Source organism: Amblyomma maculatum, chromosome 6 (genome assembly GCF_055883805.1).
Source record: "Amblyomma maculatum isolate TAMU_Amacu chromosome 6, ASM5588380v1, whole genome shotgun sequence".
Lineage (NCBI taxonomy): Eukaryota > Metazoa > Arthropoda > Arachnida > Ixodida > Ixodidae > Amblyomma > Amblyomma maculatum.
Window position 1 is genome coordinate 175,963,968 of NC_139349.1, and position 13,798 is coordinate 175,977,765.

Here is a 13,798-nt window from a genome sequence, read left to right on the forward strand (position 1 = left end):
AACATAGTAAAAAAAAGAATTACTGTGTTGCTTTGCACGAACTTCGATGGGTCGGATAAGCGCCCTCCATTAGTAATCGGGAAGAGTGCTAAACCGCGATGCTTTAAAGGAAATCGAAGCCTTCCTGTAAAGTATGTTGCGAACGCTTGTGCGTGGATGACTCGTGCCGTCTTTGCAGACTGGGTGAGTGCACTTGACAGTGATATGAGCAGACAAAACCGAAAGGTTTGTTTGCTCGTAGACAATTGTTCGGCCCATCGCATTGACGACGTGAAGCTGACAAGTGTGCAGTTGCGCTACTTCCCGCCCAACTGCACTTCAGTAATTCAACCGCTCGATCAGGGGATTATACGGAGTGTAAAGTGTGCCTACCGTAAGCGGCTTATCCAGCGGCTTCTCCTGAACACTCAGACGGGAAGAGAGACGCAAGTGGACCTCTTCATGGCACTGCAAATGGTGGCTGCTTCATGGATTGCTACACCGAGCACAGTTATCAGCAACTGCTTCAAGCACGCCGGTTTTTTTCTTGGCGCGGCAACCAGCACCATCGCAGCCCCAGAAGACTGCATACCGTCGTCATCGACTCCAGAGATTGATGCGACATGGAGTTCGCTTCAAGAGACCGGGAGCATCTCCGCTGACATACAGCTGGAAGACTTTCTCGGCCGTCCAGGATAAAACTGCCTCAGCGACCAAGTGCCAGGTAATGGATGCCTTCGACATGATCCGGCAATTCCTTGGCACTCACGATGATGATGTTGCCATGGCTCTGTTGGCAAAGTGCGAAACCCGTGTGACGCCGCTGCTGGCGGTGAAACCAAAGCAGAGAAAGCTTACAGATTTCTGGAAATAAAATAGTGTGGTTTCCAGAGTCATTTTTGTCCCTTTTTTTTTTCGGATTTCTTGACAACGAAATTCCGCGACAACGAAATGTTTAGCGAGCCCCGTGAATTTCGTTGTGGCGGGAGTCAACTGTAGTGGGCCCTTCTATATGTTGTTCTCCGCTTTCTATTGACAACTGGATATGTTGTATCATATGGAATGTAACCAACTCGCCCAGGATCAAGCTCTCTTACAAATTGACTAAAATGATAGGTTGTTTTAGACACACCAAATTCCAATAGTAAGTTTATTCCAACTGTTACGACACAGACTGCTATGTTTTCGAGAGCCCATCCACCCAAGCCATCATCAAAGCCCATGCAATACAGACTCTGCTACGATGCTGCAACTTCTGGAGAACAGAAAACTAGGAGAGTTGGTTTTGATACAAATGAGACATGATGTTGCAACTGTGGAAGCATTTCCACATCCTTTGTCACAACTGTCCATTGCAACAAACCTTTTTTACCAAGCAAGAACTTTGCATACATTTATAGCACGCGGAACTACGACAGCAGAATGGTTAAAGCCGGACTGTGGCGAAAAATTTAAAATAAAAGAGTTTTCCAGAAAGCAATGATGAGCGGTGCCTCAAAGAAACAACGTGGGAAGGCACACCTTGAAGTAGGTGACCCGGAAGTGGCGCACAGGGCGGCCGTTGTCCCGTGGCATGGCCCACCGGATCTCATACTTGTTGGGGTACATGCTGTTCTCGTTGGTAAGCACGATGGGTGGGTCTGGAGCCATCTCTGGTGGAGTCTCCCTCGTGAGAGCATCAGAATAGGGGCCTGTGCCGACAGCACTGTGGGCCGCAAACCGGAACCAGTACTTGCGCTTGGGCTCCAAGCCGTCGACGGTCACCGTGTCTGCACGGTCCACTGAAACAACCAGATCAAGCCACGCTGCTCAACCATTCGTACTAGGTGGGACAAATTACAAATTTCTGTTTAGACTGCATTCTCGCCTCCTGTTCTTGTGCTACAATAGCCTTGTTTCCACTTTTTGCTATGCAAATGGTCGAAAGACCACCACAAGGGCAATAAAAGGAGTAGCAGGACAGCATGGTGTTCTGTGCTGTTTTTTTTTTTTTTTTTTTTTTTTTGCAAGTAGAGTTTTTTACACTGTCTCCTCAACCAAAAACTAACCATGAACAATACTGGATGTCTGTTTAAACAAATCTCTGAAACTAGAACAACCTAGTGAAGCAGCATTAAAGCCTTCTCATATAGCGTACATCAAAATTTTATGTTATGCCTGTTACCAAACATGGCAAAGGACCAGGGAACAAGTGACCATGAAAAAAGGCTAGAGTGTAAGGCTTCACAAGCACAGTAAAGCTTTCACACGTGCTGCTCAGACTATGTTGCTACATCAGGCCGAATCCCAGAGATACAGCAGACAACCCGACTAAAATGAAAGAATGGCCAAGATGAAATTTGCCTCTTCCAATATCGTACATGTTGCTACCTAACCAACCACGGCATTCCTACCACCTCAACCAACCAAAATATAAAATACCACAAATTTTAATACCTACTGCATACTAGCCTTCAAAGCAATGAACATAGCAGTAGAACCTTTTTATAGTAAAGTCACTGGGACCGGCAAAAATCTTTACTATACCAGTAGCTGCTAATTAAGGGGGGACACGGGTCTTTCGGACCAAAACATCGCGAAAAAATCACTTTTTAGTAGCTCTTTATCTACGTATCTGCTAAGTTTTTCATCTCTAGGGTCGGTATTTTAGTCACAATGCCAATTTATATAATCGATGTCGCCCAAATTTGGGCCGAAAACGACCCCCGAAACAACCATTTTCCGCGAGGCGTAGCTCCCATTTTGTGCGCGGCACCGTCGCCATCTTGGTCTCATTCGAAAGAGCCGCCTTTCGTCTTCAAATTGCCGCCTCTGCTGTTTACATTCGCTCATTGGTCGCATAAAAAACAGCAAAAAAGAAAACGTGGCATTTGCAATCCCATTGGCTTTCGGGGTGCACGTGACGATAAGGCGTCACCGCATTGGTGGAGCTGGCTGATCGCGTCTGCTCGGCGCGCCCGAGCCGTGGGGAGACGGCGGAGACGTGACGCCGGCCGCAGTTGATTCCGAACCGCGAGGTGCGTTCACGGCAAGAATTTGTGAAAAAAGTGAAAAAAATAGTTGAATAATCATCTCAAGTGATGCCCTGCCCCGGCTGTGCGCGCTCAGGCCGACGAAAATTGTGCGCCGAACGATCGTGTGTACGAGCCTGAAGTAGGCCTAGCGCATTCCTCAGCACGGGAGACTGCTACTGCCAGCGGTCGCACCCGCCGCGACAGTGATAACGCAGGCCGCAGATGAGCAGAAAGATAAGCTCAAAACAGGAAAGGCTTGAACTCGCGCCAACTCTAGCAACGAAGCGGTAGACGGATTGTGTTCGTGACGATGACGGCAGCGTGGCGGACAGTCCGCTTGGCGATGCGGAGTTCACGATCGTCAGATCTAAACAGTTTGCCGAGATTGGCGAAGCGTAAAACATACGGCGGCGAAATAGGCATTTAAAAAAGTGAACGGGGATAAGGAATCGCCGTCAAACTTATTCTCCAATGCGTAAACTGCGGGACACGTCGTCTTCGTAGAGCTCGCCACGCGTTTGCGCCGATCGGACCTCGTTCATAGTTCTTGGGGAATTCACTTGCTTCCAGTGCAATGCAGAGCAGTGGGAAGCAGCAAACAGCTCCAAATTACATTTCTTCCTCACCGCGGTCTTGATGCGAGGACGTAGCAAAACAACGTACATAAAAAGAAAAAAAAAAAAAACGCTGCCTGCATATGACTCGCGCAACCGAAAAAGTGACAACTGAATGTGCTGCAACTGCATATCAAAATGAAAGAGGCAACACTTGGACGTTGGAAAGCAGAGGGTCTACATTCCTGGAGGTTTCTAGCCATTTTAAATTGTAAATGTGTGCACTGCACCAGGGAATGTCTGTTAAATAATGCCCTGTTTCTTTTTTGCTCTTTTCTCAAAACATGCATTCTCGACCACTTGCAGTTTTGTGGCCTTAATATCTCGGCACCTATTGCTGATAGAGTAATAATTTCTTTTTCAGCATGAAGCCAAATATGTGGAGCACACAATGTTGCAAGTAGATTTTTTAATTTCTTGTTCAAAATTTTTAAAATGGCTTTTTTTTGTGACCTTTATATACTATATTTTGACCTTTGAACTTTGTTATGCAATAAAACAAGAAATAATTGCTTAATCAAAAAACTGCTTGCAACATTGTGTTCCTCATTCTTTCTAGTGTCCAGCAATGTGTTCACCTGAAGTTTTTTTTCAGTGATCATTTCGTAATTGTTCTTATAAGAATTAGACTAATTGGTGTAATTATCTCATGAAATAATTGGATCACAAAATAAATAATTGCAGTTTTGGAATCTGCACAAGAAACTACACAAACCCACCAAGTTGCATCAATTTTGATTGGTAAATAACGAAAATAGTTTTAAGACCAGTGTCCCCCCTTAAGCAGCTGGATATGTTTTGTTGCTTAATAATAAAAACACTCTAAAATACTTTCAATCTGTCTCTTATGACCTTTTCATGGAATTTTCTTTTTTCAATTGTAAGATTTCTTGTTTAAGTCTTGTGGAAGAGCCTTTTAAGCATGATGGCAAGTTGGAAACCAAAGCCTTGCATGAACAAGAAATCTTCCACTCTTTCTGCCTAGTGCTTTATGCTGCGAATGCTCGGCCGCTTCTTCCCTTCTCTATTTCTCCCAGCACTTTTCTCCTTTACTTTCTGAATGTGCCAGCTTCTTTCCGCATTTGTAGACAGCTTTGCTTTTTTTCTATGCGCTGCATGCTTTCCCTGATTGCTTCAAGCCTACGTAAAGTTGGCTTCTCCACAGTCCTGCCAAGCCTAGTGGTAAAGCCATACAAAAGAACACGATTTTATTTTAAAAAGAAAAAACTGCCTTGCGATCCTAGGTAGTGCGTTTGCGGTGATATCACTTCGTGGGAAGCCATCGCTGCGGCCAGGCGCACTTTACTATAACCGATGTTTATCAAAAATATCTTTACTATAAAGGTGGAATATGAACTGGGACTTCAGTTTCACTTTACTATATTTGAGTTTTTACTATATCACTATAGCGAGGTTCTACTGTATTACTCAAAATAAGGACAGACCAGAGCGTAGGAAAAAAATACTACTTGTGCAATTTTCAAATGAGCACTCCTGAGTTGTGCTACACAGTGGAAGCGGAACTCCCAAAGACCAAATAATTTCGAAGTCTGGCATGGTGACTGCTTCACAAGTCTGAGGCCAACGTTCCAGGCAGTTGTATGGAACAAGCATGTACCCATTTCTCCTGGAATTTGACAGCTCCTGGTCAGATTCAGCCTTTTCACATTCAATTTGTAACAGGTAAGCTAATGCCTCAAAAGGCAGGGTCAGGTGTAAGAAACTCTCGCTAAATCTGGTTTTAACTATTTCATGGCACCTGGAAGGAAACTGGCATTTTAAAAAGAAATGGCTCCCTGGTAAGATGAGCGGCAGTGGCCGAGTTGTCTAAGTCACCGGCACATCACAACAAATTACCAAGGATTGAAAGATTGAATGCATGACTGGCCACAACGACTTTTGCAGATGTACTGAAGAAACATCCCATGCGTTCAGCCTGAAGTTTAAGGCAGATCTTAGCTAGCCGCTTTCCACTCGTTTCACTCCTACATGCCTTGTGGAAATCGTTGGTGCACCTTAATGTCAGATTAACGACTTGATGATCAACTGGCAAAAAGATTGATTGCATCTGCCATGGCAGGCTGTCGCAATCTAAAGAGCAAACAAAATCAGTCTTTAACATTTGCATATATCAAAAGGCATAGGGATATCGAAATTCTTGAGCATATGATTTCATCAGACGGTCAGCTTTTGCTTAGGTAACCAGAAAAGCTTTAATAACAAACTACTTTTTGTGACGATAAAATTCTGTGCGGCTGAAGCACTACTGCATAGTGGCAAAGCATGTGTGTGACGGAGGTGCCCAAATTTTTTAGGCAGAATAGTAAAAGAGCACCGGAGTGAAACCTCACACTTTTCTCTGTCAATTTTTTTTTCGCCCTTAGTGGCTAGGCTGACATTCAGGATTAATTTAGTTCTGATAAAATTGATTTTAAGAATATAACTTTCTTAAATATATCTGGACTTTCTCAAGATACAGTAAGCCATTTTGATTTGAATACCAGCAGACAGGAATAAAAAAAAAAAAGAAAATTATATCAGGAAGGAATTATCCAGCGGCCCCCAAAAAGTCTATAGGAGACCATTTAGATCGGTGCAAATAAACTGCACAAAGGAATCGTGAATATAGCATTATGTTTCTAAGCAATTGGCAGAATAGCCTTATTGGTTAAGAAGAAAACTGAGTTGCAAGAAATTTTAGCACCTTCACCATGTAGTCTAGCCTAAAGTGCCAAAAACTCCACCAAAATGGCAGTGTCCTTTGTAGCCTCTACTGTGGTACGAAGCAGTAGCGGCTGAGCCTCCTCACAAGACATCGGCACAGAAAGCGGGCTTCACTGCTCAAACCACGAAGAGCTAGTAAACAATTTCACCATGGTAGAAGGGAAGCATGTTACAGAAAAAGTAGAATGGGAGCCAGCATACGAACAGCGAGAGAAATGACCAGCGACACCCTAATTCACACATATTTCGGCCTGCCTAGCTGGCCGACAAGGCTGGGACAATTTTCAGGAGAAATACGACCTTCTCTGTACAACCGATCAGGAGGTTCAGTCCAAATTTGAGAGTTGGCATGTGTTGAAGGTGGAAGAAAATCAAATCTAACACGCACTGTCGCTCCACTCCTGAACCTTGGCGACATCCTCGCGGTCGCCATCCTTCCAGTACTTGATAATGATCTTGGTGATGGGCATGCCCCCGTCATCCGCCGCATGGACAAATCCGAAGGTGATAGTGGTGGGGGTGAGGGCATCCACCCGGGGGCTGGGCAGGGCCCCCGGCAGGCGAGCCTCCTGCAGCACAATGTCGACAGCACCTTTTCCCAGGAAGTTCTGGGCCTCGCACACGTAGGTGCCAAAGCGGTCGGGGAAGGTGGGCGCTACGGTCAGCTTGCTGCTGCCACGGCTGCCCTCCACCTTGAAGTACTGGCCCGTGCGCTCCTGCAGCAGCTGCTTGCGGTAATACCAGGACAAAGTGGCATTGGGGATGGCCTCCGCCACACACTCTAGAACGGCGGGACGCTGGCCCCACGTCTTGACAGGGTTCTCACGGGCGAACACCTGCGGTGGGACTGGGAAGATGGGAGTGAGAAGACGGTGAGGCAATGCTCTACAAAGCAAAAGCACGTCTCTCTCCTTGAAATATGAATCATCGAAACAACCACAAGCTTGTCAGGCTTCCAACTGTCTGAGATAGAGACTATTAATGGAGGCAACTATTCGGGTTTCCTTTCCACCAAGCCAGATTCTGCCATCCTAACCATACTGCAGGTACTAGAGAAATGGATTTCACCACCGTTGGATAGTGCTGCAGCTCTTACTCCACGATACTAGGACATGCGGTGGGAACCCTTTCAGAGTGTCCACTTCTGACATATTACGTGGGTCAGGTACTTCCCGGCTGGGCAGCCTGGTTTTGCTTCACAGGGTCTATTTTTGTCTGCATAACATGCCTCCTCCATCTACAGACGTAAGTGACACCTGACCAAAGCTGGGTGTTTCTGTGACATAGGTGACATCAAAATGGAAGTGGCACATACACTGCACAGTGAGGTGGCCAACACGCTCCACTTTCTCCGCCTTGTTCTCAGCCGAGCAATAGTAGAGGCCGTCCATCTCTCGTGTCGCGCTCATCGCGGTCATTGTCAACACCGTCTCCTGCTGGTCATTCTGGGTCTCCTGAAACTTGAAATGCTGCGGAGAGGATGCAGAGACAGATTGCTTCAGGAATAAATAAATGAATGGATGGAATCCCGCAGTGCTTATACGTCTTTTTTGTAAGCAGTAGCATGCCCTTCATGCAACGCACAACATGAAGACACCACCACACCATCAATCCACCACCATCACTCCAACTTTAAGCTAGCCTCAACAGCCTACCCAATATGCTGCTGCACCCTGCTATATTGGTCTTTGCTCGGGGCCCATTCCAGTGCACTATGGGGACATTCATTGTATGCCACACAGATTCCATGCCTATCCCGTTTCCATTTTCCTTTGACCTTAGTTGGAATATCGGCTCCTGTTTGTACCCTAATCTGTTCTGTTCTCTTCACAAACCAAAATGTCAAGCCATTTTTTGTTCGCTCTCTTCCATGTGTCATAGGTTACTGTAGTGTCCTCAATTGACACCAACCAATTTCCTTTCCACAGTTCTCCGAGTTGTGCTCAATCTATCCTGAACCTTTTACCTTCGCCTGGCAAGATAACTGTTGCGCACTGCCTTCCGAGAGGTGCGCTGGCAGGCTACTGTTCATCCCCTGCCAAATGCATTACTCTCGCTGCTACTAATTCACTCTCTTACAGTCACTACCACTTCTGTCTTCTTACTACTTATAATGCTTTACTGTCCATTGTGAACTGTTACTTCTTTATTGCTTATATTATACAATTGCACTACCATTTTATTATATTTTATAGTGCTTTTTAGTCCCACCATTCAACTATGAGTGCACTGTTCTAACTTGCTCGGGGTCACTCTGCAACACATCCAACAAAACAAATCGATACTGTATGTAAGCATTTTTGTGTTGTGCGCTTTACCCAGAAGTTTACATCGTGGACCAATCATCTGTGTGCAGGCCTCTTAACGTTGCCGACACAGTCCTTAATAGAATGACTACTGGCACTGGTGGAGACTCTTGAGAGTTCCTTGGACGGCCAGAAGATCAAATCAGTCGATATTGTCGACCATAAACCCTGACTGCTCATTGGAGGGTCAAATTCTAAAGTTAAAGCTCAGATACTTTGGTCAACTGATGAGAAGAGAGGAGTCGCTGGAGAAAGATTTGATGTTGGGAAAGGTTGAGGGTCACCGGAGATGGGGTAGGCAGTGAACGCGATGATTAGATGACATCCTCGAGGCGCTACAGATGAAGTTATGTGATGTTAGGAAGATAGTGAGAGACCGGAAAGCGTGGCGTGATGTGGTCCATAGGGTCACGAAGAGTCTGACACGACTGAACGACTGAACTGAACTGAACTGATTGACACATAGCCTTTGCTAAAAAAAATTGTCACAAAATTGCACTTCACAGGCTGAATCACTCAATATCACTGTCTCCTGCATCATCTCAGTAGAGTTCATCATCGAAGGAAGGATAAAGAACAAAAAAGAGCCTCGAGTCACTACAGTTGAATCCCGCCACAACGAATACCGCCACAACGAAATTTCCGCGACAACGAATAATTTTTTATTCCCCGCGAGTATCCTATAAGAATTAATGGCCTAAATTTCTCTGCACAACGAACCATTTTTGCAGAGCATTTCCGCTTCAACGAAATTTTCGCGTTCAAAATCGAAACCGAAACAAGTTTTATTGGCGAGAAGTCCAAGTCAAATCCAAAGCCACATTAAGCATGAAATCACGTGATTGCAGTTCCGCCGTTTTGGCTTTGTGTCGTGGTCGCGTTGTTCACTCGCTGCCTTTCTCTTCGACGACGACGAGTTTTCATCCGCAGGACACGATGGCAACGCAAGTGAAAAAATGCAAAACTCTTTCCCTTGAGCAAAAAGCTCAAATAATCGCCCAAGCAGAAAGCGGAAGGAAGAAAGCGGCAATTGCTGAAGACTTCGGAATTCCTGCAAGTTCGCTGTCAACGATTCTAGGCAATAAGGACAGCGTGAGAATGGCACTTGCTTCAGGCACATCCTCGAAGCACAAAAAGGTGACGCGGCCCCTTCATGAAGAGTTGGACAAAGCAGTGTATGCGTGGTTTGTGGAAGCACGAGCCAGCAATGTCCCCCTGTCCGGAAGCATCGTCCAGCAGAAAGCCTTGAACTATGCATGCCTACTTGGCATTGATGATTTTAAAGCCAGCATTGGCTGGCTAAACCGTTTCAAGGCCCGCCATAACATCGTTGGAAAAGTGTTGTGCAGCGAGTCAATGTCAGCAGACGTGGACGGAGCAGCTGCTTGGAAGGCGAGTAACATGGCCGGAATTTTAAGCAATTTCGCGCCTGCAGACATTTACAACGCCGACGAGACCGGGCTATTCTACGAGATGTTGCCAGCTAGGACTCTCGACTTCAAGGGGCAGCGCTGTCACGGCGGCAAACACAGCAAAAAACGCATCACAGTGCTGCTTTGCACAAACATGGATGGCTCGGACAAGCGTCCGCCGTTAGTCATAGGCAAAAGTGCCAAGCCGCGCTGTTTTAAGGGAACTCGTAGCCTACCTGTGCAGTACAAGGCGAACAACAAGTCATGGATGACCCGCGCTATTTTCACCGAGTGGATGGTGGCATTCGACTGCGACATGAAGCGGCAGGGCCGTAAAGTTTGCTTGCTTGTGTACAATTGTTCAGCGCATCACTTCGACGAAGTCAAGCTTACTAACACGGAGCTGAGGTTTTTCCTTCCCAATTGCACGTCTGTCTTACAGCCTCTCGATCAGGGCGTGATTCTTAGCCTGAAGCGCACTTACCGCGGGAGGTTAATTCAGCGGCTGCTGTTTAACACTGAAACCGGCCGAGACACGAAGGTGGACTTGTACGTGGCACTGCAGATTATGTCTGCTGCCTGGAGCACACTGGGGCGCTCAGTAATTGTGAACTGTTTCAGGCACGCCGGATTTGCCGAAGGTCGACCCGTACACTCTGCTGGCCTAACACCGGGCGTTGCAGACGACGACGAAGAGGCGTCGCCGGCTCCGGGGATCGCGGCCGCCTGGAAAACGCTGGGAGAAATAGGAACCGTGCCGCCTAATCTCAAGCTCGACAAATACATCGGCGCTGACGCGTGTGTTGTTGTTCACGAAGATGTGAGTGATGAGCAGATCATAAAAGCTGCCCGGAATGATAAGGACTCTTCCGATGAAGAAGATGACGTACAGGAAGCGCCGGCTGCGGCAACCGCCGTACAGGTGATGGACGCTTTTGATGTCATCAGGAATTTCGTTGCTGTCCGAGACGACGATGTTGCAATGGGTTTGCTGACAGAGTGCGAAAATCACGTGACGGCGTTGCTCGCCGTGAAGCGTAAGCAAACCACGCTTACAGATTTTTGGCATTAAACGCCTTTGCTGCTGCTTGGGCAATTCTTTCTGCGTTTCACGTCAAATTTTTGCGATAACGAAGTTCCGCGAGAACGAATTTTTTTTTTGTGCACTGTGAATTTCGTTATAGCGGGATTCAACTGTAGTTGCCTTCTTAGAAGTCTAAAGAAGTCTAAAGAAAAATGAATGCAAATTCTTAAAAAGGCCCCCTCCTGTTTCCTTTCGAGTAAATTCACTGTTCTACCAAAAAATATGCGAAGATGCAAACAGTAAGCAAAGCTCTGCCAGTGACATAGAACATGAAGAAAGCCTAAATGTTGAGAGTTGAAAAGAAGTAGCCTGGTAACTTGCTATTGCAAAACCTTCCAGTACACAAAAATGGTGCGACCAACAGTTCACACCCTGGTCCAGCACATAAGCTGCACATAAAATGAAAAGTTACTATGTGTAAATCTCCCTACATCCAAACATCTTGAAAAAGGAAATGAAAAGAAGATTGTTCCTCCTAGTTCCATGGAGACAAGCAGTTTTCTACGCAATTATGACTGCAGACTGGCCTCTGACAATTCAATGTGACCAAGCAATGCACAGATCACTGCCAGTAAAAGCAGTTACCAAAAAAACAAAAAGCAAGAAAAAAAAGAAAGGTCTCGAAAAAAGCACTTAGCCTACCTGGTCCAGAAGGAAGTGAGTGTTTCCATCCCGACGGATCTTCATGTCTGGTGTTGGCTTTCCATGAGCACGGCATTCAAGTTTCACCTCTTCTCCGACCGACACTGTAGCATTCTGGAATTCCGTGATCCGAGGTTTCACTGCAGCAAACAAAAGGCACCACAATCCACAGTGCCCAAATGCTCGGATCCTAGGCAAAAACGCACCAGACTGGTCAAGCATTCAAAAAGGGTGCTCCAACCTGACACCAATAGTGCATGGAGCAGTACAAAGCGAGTCTGTAACTCTGAATAAAGTGTGGGGATAATTCCTCAACTCGCATCGTCTCACTGTCTGCACGGCTGTCAGTGCCCCAAGAAACAGACTAAGTAACACTAACTGCTCTAGCAGACACTGCGAGACATACATGTAGGAGTACACCAGGATTAGCTGTATTTAGCTGCACTATTAGTTGCTGCTGCTATTTCCTTTTTGTTCAAGTATTTACACGCCCTTTTATTTACTTTATATTTCTTTTGCGATTTTGTCGTTTTGACCCTTTTCTCATGCTTCAACCATAACCTTTTATTCAGTAAATCCAGCGCACAAACTAAAAATGAGACAAGGAAGGTGCATCCTCATTTTGATTTAAGTAAGTACCTACGTAATTACTATTTACTTTATTTTATTGTTACTTTTTATCGGCAACACTTAAAATGCTATTGCTCAATTACTAGCTGTGTCAACGGCTATTGTTTAGCTATTTTTTCACTCATTATCTGCATCACTTGTTCCTTACACAATTACCGTATACACGCGTGTAATGGCCGCACGCATGTAATGGCCGCACCCCGAACTTTAGAAAGAAAATTGGGAAAAAAAACTTAAAAAATTCCCCGAGTAAAAGCAGCACCATGAGTTTCAGGAAGTTGGGCAGTGCCGTCTACTGTGCGGTGCAAGAAATACGGAACGTTTTGTGGTTACTGCCTCCAGGTGGGGCCCAAAAATCAAGTGAAAGCCAAAATGAAGCATAAGGTTAGAAGTAGAATTGCCAATAAGAATTAAGAACAAAATATTTGAGGAAAAAAAAAAGTCGAGCATGGGGGCAGCGGCCACCACCTCCGTTACAAAGGGGCCGCTCCTAGCCGCAGCGATGCCCGCCCGTTACAAAGGGTGAGGCCAGCAAATCCAATCCAATCCAAGTCTGTTCGCTCCTCCGTTTGACAGCCATTTCCTCGATCGCCCGAAGCATATCACGTGCGATCTCGCAATCGGAACGCATCGCTGCCCTGATTTGTTCTGCGCACGTGAGCTGAAGATTTTCTTGTTCCTCGATGAGAAAATACGTTAGTTATACCGCTCACTTTAAGCTGAAAGTGATTCACTACGCGAAAGAAGAAGGAAAAAGAGCGGCTGGATGAAAGTTAGGCACGGGATAAGGAGTTTAGCAGAGGAGGACGAGAAGTTTTTTGACAATAATAAAGGCAGGTACCAAAGCAAATAATTTTTTTCGCTGTCTTTTTTTCTCATGTAATCGCCGCACCCCCTAATTTTCACCCCAATCTCGGAAAAAAAAGTGCGGCCATTACACGCGTGTATACGGTATTTCATTCATTCACTCATTTAACTACTCACACATTTATTAAATAGATTACCCCATCAACGAGCCCGAGGCAACCAGGATTGATACCAGCACGATTTTCAAACCAAGCACACTATACAGGACACTGCTTTTGAAAGATTGAAATCGTTCTCAAAACGGTGTCTGGGCACTTGTTAATGTAACTAGCAGCTTACCAACAATGGTGACTGCTATCTCGCGAGTGTCCTTGCCCGCTGGGTTCACAGCCTGGCAACGGTAGGTTCCTTCGTCTTCTCTTCGCACACTCGTCACCTGTAAGATTTGCACAATCATCCAAGGCTTTGTAAATTCCTATACACAAGCTACATTTCCCGCTACAATACAGTCCCGCAGAGATGAAGACCACAGCTGTGACAGAACGAAATTCTCTCAGGGGCCCCGGCCAACGTTCATCACGTTGAA

The 13,798-nt window shown here is 45.8% G+C and overlaps 1 protein-coding gene across 4 annotated transcripts in view; it reads right to left on the reverse strand.

Annotated features, from left to right (window-relative positions):
• The window catches only part of Fas2 (neural cell adhesion molecule fasciclin 2), a 139,959-nt gene that overhangs the window by 41,177 nt on the left and 84,984 nt on the right, over positions 1-13,798 (reverse strand). For all 4 annotated transcript variants that reach the window (XR_014708241.1, XM_084607716.1, XM_084607714.1 and 1 more), the window contains exons 7-11: positions 13,552-13,648; positions 11,776-11,915; positions 7,647-7,800; positions 6,720-7,178; positions 1,501-1,760 (exon numbers count right to left, since the gene is read on the reverse strand). Coding sequence is in view for 3 of the 4 variants with exons in the window: in XM_084607716.1 (XP_084463842.1) it covers positions 1,501-1,760; positions 6,720-7,178; positions 7,647-7,800; positions 11,776-11,915; positions 13,552-13,648 (1,110 nt within the window). In the remaining variant the exon portion in view is untranslated. The remainder of the gene's footprint in view (positions 1-1,500; positions 1,761-6,719; positions 7,179-7,646; positions 7,801-11,775; positions 11,916-13,551; positions 13,649-13,798) is intronic.